General features: G+C 38.8%; 1 protein-coding gene across 11 annotated transcripts in view; it reads right to left on the minus strand.

Moving 5' to 3' along the window:
• The window catches only part of LOC102945514 (NEDD4-binding protein 2-like 2), a 105,546-nt gene that overhangs the window by 51,111 nt on the left and 34,223 nt on the right, over positions 1-20,212 (minus strand). For 9 of the 11 annotated variants that reach the window (XR_003565607.3, XR_005224261.2, XM_037892106.2 and 6 more), the window contains one exon: positions 19,748-19,891. The exons of 1 other annotated variant lie outside the window; for it this stretch is intronic. Coding sequence is in view for 8 of the 10 variants with exons in the window: in XM_037892106.2 (XP_037748034.1) it covers positions 19,748-19,891 (144 nt within the window). In the remaining 2 variants the exon portion in view is untranslated. Of the gene's footprint in view, positions 1-14,420; positions 19,892-20,212 lie in introns of those variants that run through there. One more of the 11 variants, XM_037892135.2, reaches the window with a different exon arrangement.

Raw genomic sequence — 20,212 nt, forward strand, 5'->3', positions numbered from 1 at the left:
ATCACCAGAGTAAGCATTTACTAAAGTCTACAGTAATCTAAAGTACAGAAGGTTAGGATTTTTAGGACCTTTTGATTTACCCAATTCCAGATGTTTTACTTTCCATTGTTTTTGATTTACAGTGAAAAGTTTCTCTTCTTTTCTTGTGGAGACGATACTCTAATGCTTAATAGTATTTTCACTTCTCCATATAATAATTACTTTGAAGAAAATTAATAATAATAAGCACTTACATAGTGTTTTCATCTGTCATCCTCTAAAAAGTAAATATTTTATCATTTTACAGAAGGGGGCAACTGAGGCCCAGAAGAGATGCACAGAGTCGGGGCAGAACCAGCCACTGAATGACTTCTAGACCCAGGTCCTGTTCACTCTACCTTTGCAGCATCAGAAAGTGAAGATTTTCAAGCTATAGTGTCTTGTCTATGCTAATCTATTTTCTGAAAAAATTCCACATCAACTCTATTATCAGGTCTGCTCAGTTGTGGTGACAGTGCTAATCTGGACAAAGCTCCAGGGGGCCATGGGTGTTTTAACTTCAATCTTGTGTAGACCTGTTTTGAGAAAGTTTAAAAGACACAGTAGTTAAAATGTCAACAGCTTGGAGCCTTGTTTACACTAGCACTCCAACCTAGTGAAACTGTAGTAGTGTTAGCAGTAATGAGAAATTCTCCAGAAAAAAAGGCTAGTGCAGACAATGCCACAGAGCTTTCCCACTCTACGCCAGAAATCTGATTCCAGCCCAGGTGGCAGGGAAAAAAGTCATCCCTGTCTGATAGCAGTTCAGTCGTCTATTATAGAGAGAATATAGCTCTTCACAATTAAGGCTACAACTAGGTTCTTAAGCAGTCTTATATTTAGTCCCTTTATATCTCTGAATAGTAAAATTGTTTTGTCCTAAAAATTGCCAAGTTTAATCTAAAGGTTGGATAGAATTTTTCTGTAAAGTGTGAAGAAAATTGGTCAAAATTTGAGTTACATGTAAGTAAAATTAGCCTAATTCAAAATTTACTTCTCTAACTTTTGTGCCTCATTAGCTATAAAACACCCTAATACTCATTCAAACTTTTCACATAGTTAACTCACTTAAAAACAAAGGCACACTACACCTAACAATCAATCTAAAAATGGAAGTCATGTGGTGTATAAAATTGATATGGGAAGCTAAAGGTATCAAGGAAAAAATCCATGATTGGTGCGCTAAGGACAATACTTTTTAAAATCTATCAGGAACAAAAATCCTAACAATGATATACGGCCATTACTAAATAATAATAAATAATATTAATAATAAATAAGAAGAGGCAGAAGTATTCAATAAATATTTCTGTTCTCTATTTGGAAAGAAGAAGAAAGATGTCTTCAGGAAGACGATGAAGAACTTTTCAGTCTATTAGTAAATAAGGAGGACATTATAGAGCATCTACTAAGGATAAACATTTTGAAATCAGCAGCCTCAGGTAACTTGCACTCAAGTTCTGAGTCATAAAAGAGTTGGCTCAGGAGATCTCTAACTCACTGATGTTAATTTTGAATAATAATAAAAAATTCCAAGATACTACAAGAGTGTTAATGTGCTAATATTCAAAGAGCACAAGCAGCATGACCCAGGTAATTACAGACCAGTTAGCCTGACATCAGCTTCAGACAAAATAATGGAAAAGCTGATGCTGGATTCTATTAATAAAGAATTAAAAGAATGGGAACACAATTAATGTCAATCAACAGGGATTTTGAAAAATAGGTAATGTCAAACAAACCTGACTTTGTTTTCTACGAGATTGATGAAGTTTGGTTGATAAAGCTAACTGCATATTTTTATTTAGTAATACCTGTCAATCTGATTACAAAATTAGCACTACACAATATTGATCAACTACGTGATAAATGTATTAAGAACTGGTTGACAGATCTCAAAAAGTAGTTGTCAATAAGGAATCATCATTAAATAGCGGTATGTCAAGTGGGGTGCTTCAGGCAGGGCTTTGGAGCTGTGCTCCAGCTCCTCTCCAGCTCCAGGCAAAAACCTGCACCTCCACTGCTCCGGAGCTGCTCCGCGCTCCAGCTCTGGGCTCCGCTCCAAAGCCCTGGCTTCAGGGGTTGGTTCTAGGCTCAGTGCTATTCAATGTTTTCATCAGTGATTGGGAAGTAAACAGAAAATCAACTGCTGATAAAATTTGCAGATGATACAAAGATTGGCAGAATGGTAAATAACGATGAAGTCAGGGCATTTATACAGAGAGATCTGGATCACTTGGTAAGCTGGGCCCATTCAAACAAAATGCATTTTAATATAGTCAAATGCAAAATCATAAATGTAGGAACAGACCACACCTACAGAACGAGGGATTGTATTCTCAAAAATTGACTCTGAAAAGGATTTAGGGGTCACAATGTACAAACAACTCAATGTGTGCAATCCAGTGCAATTCTTGAATGTGTAAAAAGCAAATAGATGTAGGGAGGTGATTTTACCTCTGTATACAACACTGGAGAATCCGATTCCAGAATACTAAATCCAGTTCTGGCATCCACATTTTTAAAAGGATGTTGAAAAATTGGAAAAGGTGCAGAGAGGAACCAAAAAACTATTCAAAGGTTGGATAAAATGTTTGACAGTGATAAACTTGAAAAAGATCCATCTGTTTAGATTATCAAAAAAAAGAATATCAAAGAGATGACTTGATGAGTAAGTATCTTCATGGCGAGAAAATACAAAGTACTACAGGGCTCTTTAATCCAGTGGAGAAAGGCATAACAAGAATCAATGTCTGGTAGTTAAAACCTGACAAATTAAAAATAGAAATAAGACACAAATATTTAACAAGAGCTGAGCAAAACTAATTTCCATTCCATGACAAATTCTGATATTTCAAAATCTGTTTTCTTCCTGAAATAGGACAAAATGTTGAAGGTTGAAATTTTCTGCAGAATGGACAAATTCAAAGGTATTGTGATTCAGAAATGTTTAAACAACTTGTTTTGACATTTTTAATCAAAATATTCCCTAAACAGAAATGTTGTCTCAGTTTGTTCAACTGCATTTCAACATTGAACTGCATTTCCCTATTCCCTTATGGGAGTTGTAGTTCGGACCCCCATTCTTTCCTACGGGCCAGGCTTCCTGGCCAAAATAGATCTTCCATAATGCACCCAGACTCATGTGACAGCCATGTTGCATCATACAGAGGAAAAGTATTATGGGGAATGTACTGCATTACGCAATATAGTCTTCCAGGGAATCTAGCCCATAGACGGGAACAGGGGCTAACTCTGGGGCAAGGACCCTCTTTTTATTTTGTGTTTGGATAGCACCTAGCACTATGGGATCCTAGTCCATAAGTAAGGCTCAGAGACGATTTGGTAATACAAATTAATAATAACTACAACACCCATAGGGAAATGCACCATATGTAAATACAGTTTAAATTTTTTAAAAAACTCATTTGAAATGAAATGTTCCTGGTCAGTTCAAAACACATAGTATTCCCATTTGGGATGAAACAACCCAAAATAAAATATTTCAGTGATGGGGTGGAGAGTGTGCTCTCCCATACAAGGCAGAGCAGGTTGTCAGGCCAATTAACCTGGTAGGTTGCACCTGGGGGACAGCCAGCAACAGAAAGGCTAACTGATAATGAAGTTTAGCTGGGCAGGGACAGGCTGAGTTTGTAGAAAGCCAGGAAGCTGAGAACAGAAGAGGGCTGCAGGGGAAGTAATCTGGAGTCACTCCTTGGGAGAAGAGAGGGGGTGTTTAGGGCTACAAAGTCTGACAAGAAGTCCAAGAGGGAAGTAGCCTATAGGTACTTCCTGAAAGGAGGGAATTTGGGCTAGTAACCCAAGGGAAGGAGGGGGCAAAAGATAGGCAAATAGCTACAGAGTCTGGGAGCAAGCAGAGCATAGTTGCTAGACATAGGGTCCCTGGACTGGAACTCAGACTAGCGGGCGGACCCAGATTCCCCAGCCATCCACAAGGGGAAGTGGCATAGGACCCAGCCTTGGAGTGGAAGGCTGTCTGGAACAGCATGCAGACATCTGACCCAGTGGGACTTTGATACCCAGGAAGGGGAGACTACACAGTGACCTAGCTGGAGGACTGAGCCACAAAAGGAAGCACTGCGAGCCCCGGAGAGCAAGGAGAGATGTGGTGTAAGCAATCCGTCAGAAGAGCAGGGGTATCAGACCTAAATGGAGGTAATCCCCAGACATGGCCACAAAGAGGCACCCAACAATGAGTGAATCTTGTGACAATTTCATTTAGATTTTCCTAATGGAAATTTTGCTCTCCCCGCAACCAAATCAGAATTTTTTAACGGGATGGTCTAAAGGGTCCCTTCTATCCTTAAAATCTATGAACAGAATAAAGTAGGTATTAAGAAAATTAAGGCAGCCTTTTGGGGGTAAGACGGTACGAGAGAGACAGAACGATTAGCTATCTATGTGCCAGGTGCCACAGAAAAAACAAAGATAGACAGAACATGGCTTTGAGTTACCCACCTCCTACATAAAGTTCCAGGTACACTTCAGTAAAAAAAAACAAAAAACCACCAACAATAGAACACCAACTTATTTCAAAGGGAGAAGATTATATCTTTGGTCTCTCCCCTTTTAAAATCGAAGAGTTTAAAACAATGTTCACAATTTGATTAGAATAAGCATGAAGAGGACTCAAATCACTGAATGGAAGATATCTTCATAATATGAGCCCTTTATATCTCTTATCTGATTTGAGAGAATAATGCACTAACACTTTTTCTAGCCCTGAAAAAAAGGAAAATTGGAGTGCTAATAACCATCTCTCCATTTACTGGCATAGATATAATGTGACATACTAATATATAGGCTACTGAAAATTTCTCTCAAACATGTCAGAAAATAAATTCATTAATGCAAAAGAAAAGCAGGCAAGAGATAAAATGATAAATAAATACAGTTCATTTTCCTTCATTAGTAGACATAACCGTACACTAAAACCTTATTAATTTGTACTAGTACATGGAAGATACGTTGCAAGTTACTAGTTTTTTGGAAATTAGTCAATGAATAATTAAGTGGCTGTCAACCTTTCCAGACTACTTAGTCCTGGGGGAATTGTGCACTACTGCGCATGCGCATAATTAATGAGCCCTGCAGATTTTTAATTTTTTGCACAGAAAAAGCTTCTGCCAAAATGTTGCTGCAGTTCCACCTTTTGAGCACCAAAGGGTACTGTGGCAATAGACAAAAGCAGCAACTCCTGGCCAGTTAGGGAAGAAAAAGCCTGCCAAAGAAAGCCTGCCTTCTTCACAGCACTTGGTCAGGCCAGGTCAGGAGACAGGGGCTATGGGGAGACAGACAGCGTAGGGTATTCAGTTTGTAAACGTTTGAAAGAACCACCAAAACGTTTGTTCAGAGTTACAAACATTACAGAGTTATGAACAACCTCCATTCCAAAGGTGTTTGTAACTCTGAGGTTCTACTGTACTCTCTGGGAACAGCTTTCCAACCAGTTATGAACCCACCTTATAGTAGTTCCATCTAGGTTGTATTTCCCTATTTTGTATGTGAGAACGTCATGTGAGACAGTATCAAAAGCCTTACTAAAGTCAAGATATACCATGTCTACCTCTTCCCCCCATCCACAAGGCTTGTTACCTTGCCAAAGAAAGCTATTAGGTTGGTTTGACAGGATTTGTTCTTGACAAATCCATGTTGACTGTTACTAATCACCTTATCTTCTAGGTGTCTGCAAACTGATTGCTTAATTATTTGCTCTGTTATCTTTTTGGGTACTGAAAGTTAAGATGACTCGTCTGTAATTCCCTGGGTTGTCCTTATTCCCCTTTTTATAGATAGGCACTTTAACTGCCCCTTTCCAGTCCTCTGGAATCTCTCCCATCTTCCATGACTTTTCAAATATAATTGCTAATGGCTCAGATATCTTCTCTGTCAGCTCCTTGAGTATTCTAGTATGTAGTTCATCAGGCCTTGGTTACTTGAAGACATCTAATTTAAGTAATTTTTAACTTGTTCTTTCCCCATTTTAGCCTCCAATTCTATCTTATTTTCACTGGCATTCATTAAATTAGATGTCCAATTGATACTAAACTTTTTGGTAAAAACTGAAACAAAAAAGTCATTTAGCATTCCTGCCATTTCTGCATTTTCTGTTGTTTTCCCCCCTCCTTGAATAATGGGCCTACCCTGTCCTTGGTCTTCATCTTACTTCTAAGGGTTTGTCTACATTGGCACTTTATAGCGCTGCAACTTTCTCACTCAGGGGTGTGAAAAAACACACCCGAGCGCTGCAAGTTTCAGCGCTGTAACGTGCCACTGTAGACAGTGCACCATCTCATGAAGGTGGGTCATGAAGGTGGGTTTTTTAGAGAGCTGGGAGAGCTCTCTCCCAGCATTGTGCCATGACTACACAAGCCACGCTAACGTTGCCAGTGAAGACGTGCCCTTTTGTATTTATAGAATGTGTTCTTGTTACCTTTATGTCTCTAGCTAATCTCGTTTTGTGCCTTGGCCTTTCTAACTTTGTCCCTACATACTTGTGTTATTTGTTTATATTAATCCGCTGTAATTTTTGTAGGACTCTTTTTTGAGTTTCAGATCATTGAACACCTCCTGGTTAAACCAGGGTGGTCTTCTCCTGTACTTCCTATCTTTCCTACACAATGGGATAATTTGCTCTTGTGCACTTAATGATGTCTCTTTGAAAAACTGCCAACTGTCTTAAACTGTTTTTCCCCTTAGACTTCCTACCCATGGTATGCTACCTATCAACTCCCTGAGTTTGCTAGAGCCTGCCTTCTTGAAATCCATGATCTTTATTGTGCTGTTTTCCCTCCTACTATTCCTTAGAATCATGAACTCTATCATTTCATGATCACTTTCACCCAAGCTGCCTTCCACTGTCAAATTCTCAGTTCCTCTCTATTTGTCAAAATCAAATCTAGAACAGTCTCTCCCCTAGTAGCTTTCTCCACCTTCTGAAATAAAAAATTGTCTCCAATACATTCCAAGAACTTCTTGTAATACCATGCAATAGCACTTATTAAATCTTTGCTGAGAGGTCAGGATAATATGGATATTTTTGGGTAGATTATGAAAAGTATTAGCAAAATGTGGATTAGCAAAGTTCTGTTGTATGCCATTGTATCAGCATGAAAGAGCATTCCTATTTTGATGGCTATTATTTAGATTAGAAAAATGAGAAATTCTGTATATTAACTTCTAAGAAAGCAAATTCTAGTTCCACTAATTCATAAAATACAAAGAACTGGCAATTTATTTTACAAGTTTGTTACTTAAATATTCAAAGAGGACCCGATTCTGGATATATATACTATTGGACAAAGAGTTTACTGCATTGAGAAGAAAAAAAAAAAAGACTATTCACAGTATTAAGAGGATTAGGCCCCACACTTGAGTTTGTTCCTGAAGGAGTGTTCCTTGTTGACAAAATTGGTGATTTTTCTTACTTTTAAGGGTGCAAAAGGAAATTCCCCCTGCAATTCCTTTCAGTTTCACTTCCTCTTTTATTATTATTCATTACCTCTTATTGTTATTTATATAGCACTCAGTGTACTAGATGCTCTTCAGACAGACAAGGAGGGGAGGTTATATACTTTACAGTCACTTGAGTTCTTCAAGAGATATTTTGTTTCTATGGATGCTTCACCACAGGATGTGTGTGCGCCCAAGGCTCTTGATCGGAGACTGCAAAGAAACATCTGTGGGCCTGCACCTGCACAGAGAAGTGCCTTGTGCTCTGAACAAGAGCATATAGGGAGATGTGAGCTGGCTGCCACTCATTTCTTTCTCAACTGTGAAGCCGAACTCCACAGCACAGGAGGAGGAGGGTGGGAGGTGGAGCAGCACCCATAGGGACAAAATATCTCAAAGAACTCAAGTTACTGCAAAGTAAGTAACCTCTCCTTCTTCAAGTATATGTTCCTGTGGGTGTGCTACCAGAGATGACTCCCAAGCAATAACTCAGTGAGGAGGTGGGTGCTGAAGAGGTACGTCCAGGACAGTTCAAACGGCTGCCTCACCAAAGGTGGTGTCTTTTGGTATGATGGGGTAATGTTTGGCAAAGGTATGAACAGAAGACCAAGTAGCAGTCCTGCAGATTTCTGCTGTGAGAATGTTCTTCAGCAGAGCTATAGATGTGGATTGAGCTCTAGTGGAATGTGCTGTTTCTCTCTGAAACTTGAAGACATCTAATTTAAGGCTAATTGGACCCCGGCATTTTCATAGCTGCTCAAGATGCAACCCAAAACCCACTTGGACAATCTGTGTGTGGAAATCAGTTGGCCCTTTATTCTATACAAATAGCCTGAGAGAGGCCAAGAATAGGTTAGTCCTGTCCAGATAGAAAGCAGGGGCTTTGGGGGATATGGGATAGCTCAGTGGTTTGAGCATTGGCCTGCTAAACCCCAGGTTGTGAGTTCAATCCTTGAGGGGGCCATTTAGGGATCCGGAGCAAAAATTGGGGATTGGTCCTGCTTTGAGCACGGGGTTGGACTAGATGACCTCCTGAGGTCTCTTCCAACCCTGATATTCTGTGATTCTATGAAGCGCCTTTCTAACATCCCATGAATGAAGACTTGATTTTTCTGTGGAGGTCTGAGGTTCTGGTTAGAAAACTTAGGGAATATCCTGGTTAAGGTGATGTTATGATTAGACCTTTGGGAGGAAGCAAGGATGGGGATGTAATATAACTTTGTCTTTGTAGAAGGTGGTGTATGCTGGGTCCATCATGAGCACTCCTAGCTCCCCCATTCTCCTTGCGGAGGTGATGGCAATTAGGAACAAAATTTTGAGGGAGAGGTGGAGGAGGGAGCAGGTCACTATTAGTTTGAAGGGGGAGGGTTTCCTTAGAGTGTTTAAAACCAGACTGAGGTCCCATTGGGGGGCCAGCTGTCAAATGGCAGGAAACAAGTTGTACAGGCCTTTAAGAAATCTGTTTGCTGTATGGTGGGCAAAGGCTGAGAAGCCTTGATAGATGAGTGGAAGGTTGTGATGGTGGTCAGATGTACTATGACTGAGCTCATTGAGAGACCCTGTGCTTTTCATTTTAACAGGTAGTCCAGGATCTTGAAAAGTGGAACTTCTGAGGCTTGAGAAGATGAGAGGGAACCCCAGGATTGGAAGTGCTTCCACTTTTGGAGGTAAGTCTTGTAAGTACCAGGCTTTCAGAGAACTGACTGATCTCTATCCAAAATGGTCATTTCCATGCTTGAATGCCATTGAGGAGCCCTGTTCTCAAATTCAGGAAGGAGGAGTTGGGATGCATGAGGGACTCTGAGTTCTGGGTCAACAGAATGCAGGGAGTCTGAGGGGTGCTACCTCTGAGAGGTGGACAAAGTTTGAGTGCCTCATCTGTCTCAGACAAGAAGGTGCTATGAGGATAGCTTTCACTCCTTCTTGGGGCAGCTAGAGAACAGTCTTGTGCATAATGGTATAGGTATAAGTACAAAGGGTATGGGATCATGGTGTTGTCAGTACACCTCCCAGAGTGTTGTGGCTGTAACCTCCCTTAGAGTAAAAACAGACTACATTATGTGTGGCAGATGCTGCGGAAAAGCTTTTGAGCTCTCATTCCTGAGCTTGCTGTAAGTATTTACTCAGGGAGTTGTGTAACTGTTTTCTGGAGCCCTGGTGGACAGACTGCTGATATCTCTATCTGCTGGTAGATACACCAGTTGCACAGCGTTAATGACTCTGCACATAAGGACTGGGATCTTGCTCTGCTCTGGAGGCTGATGTAATACATCACTGCCCTGTTGTCCAGCATTACTTATGACCTCATATGGTGTGAAGGAAGTGTTGGCAAGAATAATGTACCATTCTTAGCTCCAAGATATTGATATGGAATGTCAATTCCTGTGTCAACCATTTGCCCTTTGCTGTCTCCCTATGCTGAACTCCCCATCCTAACAGAGACGCATGTTGTGAGGGTCTTCAAAGGTGCTTGATTTAAGACTGGGGGTCCAACACAGACCTTCCTTGAGCCCTTTCACCATGTAGTAGAGTCCAACACCTTCTGAGGCACTATAATGCATTTGGAGAGGTTGCGTCTGTTTTGGGTATGCACTGTTCTTATCCATGTCTGGAGGCATCCTTGTGGGGAGTCACATATGTGGAGGCTGACATGTGGCCCAAGTCCTGCGGACAAGTCATCATGGCTTGCCAGCTGCACTGTAATGTTGAGATTAGGTTCGACAAGGTGGAGAATCTCTCCTTGGGAGGTAAGCTTTTACTGTTGCAGAGTCCAGAGAAGCTTCGATGGGTCTATTGTCTGTATCTGAGTTAGTATGGATTTTTTGTGGTTGATGTTGAGGCCCAGAAATTGGAATAGTGTTACTGCTCTGGACATGGGCCGACTGGACATCTTGCGGTGACCAGCCTCTGAGAAGCAAGTCATCAAAATACGGGAACACTGTGAGCCGCTACCACTGAGAGAATCTTTGTGAGCACCCTTGGGTACACGGACAGTCTGAGGGGGAGATATCAATATTGACAGTGCGCCCCATCACAAATCTTAGGAAATGCTTGTGGGAGAGGTGGATGGCTACATGAAAGTAGGCATCCTATAGGCTTAGGGATGGAATTATGTCACCATTCTCAAGTACTGTTCAAGTTCCTGAGGTCAAGGATTGGAGTCCACCCTTCACCTTTCTTGGGAACAAGTAACTGGAATAGAACCATCTTCCAATGAACTCTAGTCAGACTGGTTCTATTGCTCCTAGGAAGAGGAGAGAATGAAATTCCTGTTTTAAGAGTTGCTCATGAGAAGAATCCCTGAAGAGGGATGGAAAGGGGGTAGGAAGGAGAAAAAGAACCAAGTGTATAGAGTAGCCCATTTTGACAACCTCCAGTATCCACTTATCTGAGATAAGGTACTCCAGACAAGTAGGTAGTGTGATGTCTCCAAAGGAGAGGTAGTCACAGAACATGTGATCCAGTGGAGTGAACTAGTTGATGCTCTAGACCGAGGTGTCAAAATTGCCTCTTAGCCGGAGGGGCTGATTGGGCAGAAGTAGGGATGGAGGCCCCAGTTTTTGTATCCTGGCCTCTCTCCTGAAGGGCTCCTGAGGCTTAGGGAAAGTGCGCTGATGGTACTGGAATGGTTTTGATCTTTGAGTGGGTTGGAATCTACTTAAAGGCCTTTTTGCTGCAGGCAAATAAATTTCCAGTGACCACAACATTGCTCTGGAATCCCTGAGCATGTGGAGAGAGGAGTCTGTATGTTTGCTGAAGAGCTTGGGCCCTTCAAGCAAGATGTTTTACACTGTGTTTTGTACATCCCTTGCAACACCTGAAGATTGGAACCAGAATGCTCTTCTCATAACTACTGCCATGGCCATGGACTTGGAAGCTGTGTCAGCAGCATCTACAACATCTTGCAGGGAGGCTTTTGCAACCAACTTCCCTTCAGTGATGACAGATCAAAATTGATCTTTCTGGTCTCGTGGCACGTGCTCAATATAATGGATAAATTTGGAGTGTGTGTTAAAATCGTATTTTGCCAGGGTCTGGTAGTTGGTAATATATAATTGGAGAGTAGCTCTTCCTTCCCAGCAACTCCAGCTGTTTAGGCCCTCTCCATCTGACAGGGAATCTAGAGTAAGCTTGACAGTTCCTTACACTGGTTGATCCACTAAAAGGAAACGGTGGTTAGAGTGGGAGAAGTAGTACTTCATGCCTTTCGGTAGGATGTAGTATTTATCATCTGTCCACTTACAGGTTGATGGGATTGTGGCAGATGTTTGCCAAAGGGTTATGTGCAGCAGATGATAAAGCCTCATTGATGGGTAGGGCCACCTTTCTCTGGGGACTGATGTTCAGGACGTCCATCAAGTAATGTTTTGACTCTTGGACTTCCTCTAGTGGGATCTGAAGTAAATTCAGTAGTTTTTTCATGAGGTCCTGGAAGGTCTTAAAATCATCAGTGTAAGAGAGAGGTGGTAACATTACTGTCTCGTCTGGAAATTAAGGGGAGATCTCCTTAGCCTGAGATTCTTGCTCTTCCTGTATATTGTCCGGCACTGGAGAATCGTGTGGTACTGAGGTGTGTGTGTGTGTGGGACAGATGCACACAGTACTATAGGACGATTTGTAGGTGCCAGTGGCTGGTAGAGTACTGGTGGGTGCCAGTGCTTTCTCTTAGGCACCTGATGGAGTTGGTTGCTGTACCGCATAGGTCCCAGTAACCCTAATGGGGAAGGGGATAAAAGAAGGGACCTCAATGATAATCATAATCTCTGAGCCTACGATGCCTGGTAGGTTCTCTAGGATCCTCTTCATGAAAGGGACTCATGAGGGTAGGGTATGTATCCCCGTACCAAGCTCTCTGAATCAGAGGAAACTTCCCCTAACCAGTACCGAAGCCTTGAGATGTAAACAAGTCTCAACTTGCTGCTTGCTTGCTGGTACCAATGTGGTGGCAGTGGTAGATCTTGCCAACATTGGCGACACAGGTTCATCAGAGATAATGAGATCCTCTGAAGAAAGGAACCTGGAAGGAGGTGGAGGGCTTTCACATAAAGTTTGGATTGTTACTGGCTTGTGACATGGAGGCTTTTGTGGTACTGAGGTAAACTGTAGAGTCATCTCCCCTTTCAGAGGTACAGTGAGATACAGATACCAGGAAACGGATGGAAGCCCTGTGCATCTCGCAGTGCTACAAAGTATCAGACAGTGCTGCCATAGTAGCAGCTCTGACGGCAGGTATATCAAAACTGGGTTTCTCCTTTGGTATTGGACTCAGAGCCTCTCCTGTACCCTTAGAGGAATAAGAGGTCTCCCGACAGTGAGTCTCATGAGGTGACCTGCCTCTTTTCTCCTTTCCTTGCTTGGAAAGGTATGTTTTCTTCTTTTTAAAGTCTTATTGTCCGGGGCTGCAGACATGGCAGCAAACTGGGACTGAGGCAGCTTGAAATGTAGAGGCCAATGTACAGGGAGGAGAAGCAGATCCCTCCAGAGCTACAGCACGTTCTATTAATAGGAGCTTGTCTATTCTCCCTGTCTTTCTTGCATCTGCCTTCCAAACCCAGACAGACCTTGCATTCAGAAGGGTTGTGAGGGTCCCCAAAAACCACAGGTAGCTGGAGTGTTCCTCATTATGGGAAAATGGCATGTGGCAAATCTCTCAGGTCCTATGCCCAAGACCCCACAGCTAAACAAATTGTGCTCTGACACAAATAAAAGATCAAAAAAAGATAAGGGGAAAGAGCCCCTATCCCTCAACCGATACAAGATAAATAAAATAAAGATATCAAATGAAAATAGATAATGAAAAGAAACTACGAAAACAAATAAACAAACAAAGTAAAGAACTCACAAAGTGAAGGCAGGAAGTGAATACAGCAGAGAGCAGAACTCTCTATCTCGAACTGCAGGCAGATGAGAAGGAACTGAGTGGGGGTGGGTTCACGCCTCCCTATATGCCCTTGTTCAGCACACGAGGTGCTACTCTGTGCAGGTCTGAGGACATTAATTTGCAGTCTCCGACTGAGAGCACACAGACACATGTACACCCTATGGTGCAGCACTCCTAAGGATATAGACTCAAAAAAGAGGGCAAAGTTTCTGGCATGAAGTGCTTAATGTTCTGATATTATTTATAATTAGTGCTCATTACAATGACTTTTCATATCCCCAGCAGATACAGATATACAAAAGACAAGAAAATAAAACATAGCAAAAAACAAAATATAACAAAGGATACATACTACACAATCAGCAGAGCATTTTCATTTTGTTTACACTTACCACACCTTTGCACTTTCCCTAAAATATAGGTTTACAGATGAGATAGAATACAGCTTTACAGAAAATGCTGGTAACATGCCAAGCTGTAAAAAGTAATATGTTCTTCATACATACTAGCCTACTTTCATCTGTGTGCTTTTTATACCAAAAACATAACCATGACCCATGAATTATAATTCCAGATAGGCCAAAAACATAGAAGATGCCTGTATATTGTTTTTTAACCTTTTAGACAAGAATTAAACCTCACAATTTAAACAAAAATTTCCAAGTGAAAACTAAAACTCAGTGTCAACTTCCCAACTTCCTTTAAAAGCTGAAGGTTAAGTTATTGCAAAATCCTTGCAAACACATATCAGATTCCAGTCATTGGCTATTTTTTCCTATAATATCTTGATGTAAACTGAAGACAAAACCAAGTAATTTTCTAACCTTATTATGGGCTAGAGAAACTAACAATCACAATAGTAAGTGAAATGAGGCTTCCTAAAACTTTTTTTTCCCCTCAAAGTAGTAATGTATTTTTATGTTTAAGTGTACAAAGATTTGGGACACAGAAAATAATTCTGACTTTTTCCTATGATTTCCATGCCTTCTTTAAGGATATTTACGTTGATAACTAAACATGAAAACTGAAGAAAAAGTAATACAAGTGGTTGTGAATAAGATACAATAACTGGATGTATTTAATAGAATGTTAACTTATGAAATACACTATAATTCAAATATTTTAACAATTCAAGCACGGACTACAAAAACATCTTCACTGCAATAACTTGCAAATGACTAAAACCATTACTAAAAAGAAAACAAAATCATATGTCCAGCTTTTAGTTTTAATAAAATTTCTTATCAAAACACTTAGATATACATCACATTGTACAAATTTAAAATTGCACAATAGGTGTACAGAACCACAGAAAGAGACTGAATTAAATGTCTGGATTTTCAACCTTGATGATTTGCAGACTCTAATTTAAAATACTGTTTTCCACAATTGCTTCATAATAAAACAAAAGCATGCTGATGCAAGTATTCAAAACTAAGCCCCACTAAACCAAAAAGTGCACTTAAAACATTAGTTCAGTTATGTATTTCTATTTATTGCCTAATATGTTTATATAGAAAACCACCTCAAAAATCTTAGAATAATTAAAAGTGATTATCAAATTTCAAACATTTTTCCTTAATTACCAAATCCTGATTTTTTTTAAAAACAAAATTGTGATGACTAACTGCAGATTATTCTTCTAAAACCAGAATCTTATATCAGTGCTCTACTCCGATGTGCAATGGACCTTGTTGCTCTCTAGTGCTATGTAGTGCTGTCAAGCAATTAAAAAAATTAATAGCAATTAATCACGGTGATTCACACAGTTAAACAGTAATAGTTTAAATATTTTTGGATGTTTTCTACATTTTCAAATATACCGATTTCAACTACAATACACAGAGTGCAGTGCTCACTTTATATTTATTTTGGATTACAAATATTTACACGGTAAAAAAAAATATATTTTTCAATTCACCTAATACAGGTACTATAGTGCAATCGCTTTATCATGAAAGTTGAACGTACAAATATAGATGTACAAAAAGAATGCATTCAAAAATAAAACAATGTAAAATTTTAGAGCCTGCAAGTCCACTCAGTCCTACTTCTCGTTCAGCCAATTGCTCAGACAAACAAATTTGTTTACATTTGCAGGAGATAATGCTGCCCGCTTCTTGTTCACGTCACCTGAAAGTAAGAACAGCTGTTCTCATGGCACTGTTGTAGCCGGTGCCGCAAGATATTTACATGTCAGATGCGCTAAAGATTCGTATGTCCCTTCATGCTTCAACCACCATTCCAGATGACATGCATCCATGCTGATGATGGGTTAGGCTCGATAACAATTCAAAGCAATGCGGACCGACGCATGTTCATTTTCATCATCTGAGTCAGATGCCACCAACAGAGTGTTGATTTTTTTTTTTTTTTTGGTGGTGCGGGTTCTGTAGTTTGCGCATCAGAGCGTTGCTCTTTAAAGACGTCTGAAAGCATGCTCCACACCTCATCTCTCTCAGATTTTGGAAGGCACTTCAGATTCTTAAACCTTGGGTTGAGTGCTGTAGCTATCTTTAGAAATCTCATATTGGTACCTTCTTTGCGTTTTGTTAAATCTGCAGCAAAAGTGTTCTTAAAATGAACATGTGCTGAGTCATCGTCCACGATTCTATAACATGAAATATATGGCAGAATGCGGGTAAAATAGAGCCGGAGACATACTATTCTCCCCCAAGGAGTTCAGTCAAAATTTAATTAATGCATTTTTTTTTAAAACAAGCATCACCAACATGGAAACATCCTCTGGAATGGTGGCCAAAGCATGAAGGGGCATACGAATGTTTAGCATATCTGGCACGTAACTGTCTTGCAATGCCAGCTACAAAAGTCCCATGTGAATGCCTGTTTTCACTTTCAAGTGACATTTTAAATAAGAAGTGGGCAGCACTATCTCCCATAAATGTAAACAAACTTGTCTATCTTAGCAATTGGCTGAATGAGATGTAGGATTGAGTGGACTTGTAGGCTCTAAAGTTTTGCATTGTTTTGTTTTTGAGTGCAGTTATGTAACAAAAAAAAAAATCTATATTTGTAACTTGCACTTTCACGATAAAGAGATTTCACTACAGTATTTGTATGAGGTGAATTGAAAAATACTGTTTCTTTTGTTTATCATTTTCACAGCTCAAATATTTGTAATAAAAAAGATAAAGTGAGCAGTGTACACTTTGTATTCTGTGTTGTAACTGAAATCAGTATATTTGAAAATGTAGAAAAACATCCAAAAATATTTAATAAATGTCAATTAGTATTCTACTGTTTAACAATGCGATTAAAACTGTGATTAATCGCAATTAATATTTTAAATCGTGATTAATTCTTTTGAGTTTATCATGTGAGTTAACTGTGATTAATCGAGAGCCCAAGTGATTTGACATGTATTTTTATATGCAGCCACCCTTCATAGGCATCTACAACTTCCCCTTAACTTTTCTGATCTTCCCTTTCTCAGAAATGAAATAATGATTTAATGGTTTATTCAACCTGACCCCATTACAGGTTCAAATGTTCCCCTCCAAAAGCCACTATAATGGGGCCTGATGATATACTCTTCTTAGAATACTAGAATGACAGCTGTATAAAGTCCTAAAAGTTTGCACTGCACATCTGGACTCCCAATAAATGGTGACGGGGACAAATGCACATTGTGCCATGGAAGGGACAAAGTCAGGTACTTTTAAACCCAAGATTTAGATTTTATTTAAAAATTGAGAAAACATCCCTTGTTAATATAATAGAAAATGTAAATAGGTTTTTTCCCTTTTAAATGTTAATAAAAACTTTGTTTGATTTTTAAACACCTTCCTGCAGTGTTTGATCAAAGGGAAAACTGAATGTGAACAAGAACTGAACAATCTAGTTTTATCCTCCAAGTTGAGAAATATGCAAAAAAAAATTTAAAAAAAAGTTAAATTTATCCAACTATTTCAGCTTTAATAATCAAATTTACTAATAACCCACACAGGGAAACTTACTGTTTTTTAAATAGTCATTTTTAACCCAAGTGTCCCTTTAATCATGTAATCAGGTTTAAACATATAATAAGAAAACATGATTAAGTGTTTATATATTATAAAACCTATAGAGCAAATGGGCTGCACCTTTTAGAGTTCTACCCAGTGATTGCTGACATTTTTATTTTCATATTTTTATTTAATACAACAAAGCATACTGACCTAAGACTTTCCAATATTTAAAAATGAATTAGGGCCAATTTTCAAATATCATGATTACACAATACAAAACATAACAGGAACCCATAGGATGTGTACTTTAACGGTACATACCGATTTAAAGTCTTGTTTCTCCCTTTCAAGATCTATTATAGCAGACTAACTACACTGTAATTTCATACCTAAACCTTAAAAATGGAAGACTGAGGTATGTCTTAAATGCAAATTTTCAAATAAATACTTTTTTTTTGTTTTTGGAGTTGCTTTGTTATAGTTTCCTACACAATTACAGAAGTCTTAATTGCATCAACCACTTTTCTAGAAAGAGCCTCAGATTTAAAAACTTGTTTTGTGGTTCTCATCAGTCAGGCAGCATGTAGACAGCCAATGTATCTAAAGATCAGTAAATTCATCCCATTACCTGTAGATGTCTTGTATGCTTAGCCCCTTATTGTAGAAGTACAAATTGATACCGTATTACATTCCTTGAAATTAATGAGGTTTGCTTTGGGCAGTTTACTTGAGCAGCCATTGTAAAATGCTGATTTTTTTTTCTGCCATCATATCTCTACAGTATAAACATGTTCAAGGAGGCATTATAAACTTATCCATTCATTGCACAAAAGTAAAAAATGCATCTTGGTGTCTGCAATATAATTGCTATCTTATTCTAATAGTACTGCACACAACCAAGTTCTTTATAATTGTCTTTGAAGAACAGAATTAAATATTAAATGAAGATCTATTTATCCAATGGACAAAGATTCCTGAAAAAAATTGCCATCAAGATCTCCCCCACGTTTCTTGACACACAACAGAAAATCCAATGTGGCACAGTCTAAACATTAACTATATCAACTGCTGTTTAAGTAATATTTTCATTAATATAAAACGATAAAACATAAGAACAAAATACTAATTTTGTCAGACTTACATTGGACTACTAAAACAATGGCAGCAATAACAGACAGAGAGATACTTTATTAGTCCAGGGACCAGGAAAAATGCAAGCATTAGATTTAAAACTTACTACCATACCAGTGTTTAAGCTTAAGGTAAAAAGGATCTATGGCAATAAAAGGATCAATCTCCATGCTGGCTCAGTTTTAGGCATCTGCTAAGAAGAGAATATTACCTGTGTCAAAATCCTGAAAAGAATGTAATGTGGTTTTACAGAACTGAGACCACTGTCCACCTGTACCTACTTGGTGCAATTGCACATACTCCAACTGCAGATGATCCCTGAGAGATTAATATTTTAAGTATTCTGTTTTCTTTGCCCAGTAAGAACACTTAGCCCCAAAAGACTCAGTTCCAATTAAGCATCTTAATGCTGTAAACTTAAAGAAATGCAGCTGTACATTTTCATGCCAACAAAAATCTCAAAAAATAAATTTAGGTAATTTCAAGGCACAACTACATTTGGTATTTCAGTAGATAGCAAACAAATTTAAGACAAATCATGGTTTGTAATTTCAGGCTGGTGAATACTGCAGTTGCAGCACATTGATTTCACTGCCGGCTGAGACTCTGAGCCAAAAGTGAAGATGGAAACCAAGGAAAGAGGAAAGGAAATCTGGGTTATAAGCGTGACAACATTTTGGATACCAATTAAAATGAACAAGCATCCAGCAAGAAATAGAAAACATAATTGTTCAGTATAAAAACCTGGTAAAAGTTGGATAAAATATTAAAAAGCAGTGGAAATAGTTAAAATGCAATAACTACACACATAACTTATAACTCTGGGCTTTTCTGAGTTCTATTTAAAAAACAGTTTTGTTTCCTAAGTTTTGTTAGGACTTCCTCAAAAAAAGAACAAAAACAAAAATCTGCTCAACAATATCCTCTGTAGATAACATTATTTGAGACCCAACTATAAAGGAAGACTTGTTTACTTTACACTATCCAAAACCAAAGTTAGTACAAATGTAATAAATAGAGATTGTAAAAACATTTAACATACATTTTTATATTAAATTTTATTTACATTTAAGCCTCCAAAACTTTGTTTAATGGAACAATCTCCAAGAGAGAATGGTCCTTTAATTGCATTAAGCCTATTTAAACCTCAGGAGAAAGTCCACTGTTTAATATTTTTAAAAGAGTGATCAACAAACTGGTGTTAGTTGAATGTAACCTGAGTTATCGGTTATTTGAAATACTGAAAGAATTCCAAGAGTCTATACAGCTTCCCCACCTCTGTCTTCGCGGTGGAGGTGGCCTTTGTGTGTTTTTGTGAGGAGGTTCCACTGAATTCATTACAACAGAGATGGACATTTGATATTCATATCGTTCCAACATCTGAGCAATCTTCTCACGAGGGACCCCATGTTTATTCCTCCTACAAAAATAATAATTTAAATAAACTGTTTGGTACTTTTTATATGTTCGCAGTCTTTCTTAAACTTTTGAAGAATATCTTGTGTTTTATCCTCTCCATCTATCCAAACTGTCAAATGCCATCATTTAATCTTCTGCCCACCTTCGAGATCCAGAAGGATCACATCGGGTTTTCCAACACTACAACTATATTTAAGCTTACTGTTTTGAAATAAATTCGCTACAACTGACTACACACTTCTGAAAAACAATATGCTGTAGTGTGTAGAAGTTCAGATTTAATTACACAGTATTTACCATTTTATAATATACAAATTGTATT

This window comes from Chelonia mydas, chromosome 1, assembly GCF_015237465.2.
Source record: "Chelonia mydas isolate rCheMyd1 chromosome 1, rCheMyd1.pri.v2, whole genome shotgun sequence".
NCBI lineage: Eukaryota > Metazoa > Chordata > Testudines > Cheloniidae > Chelonia > Chelonia mydas.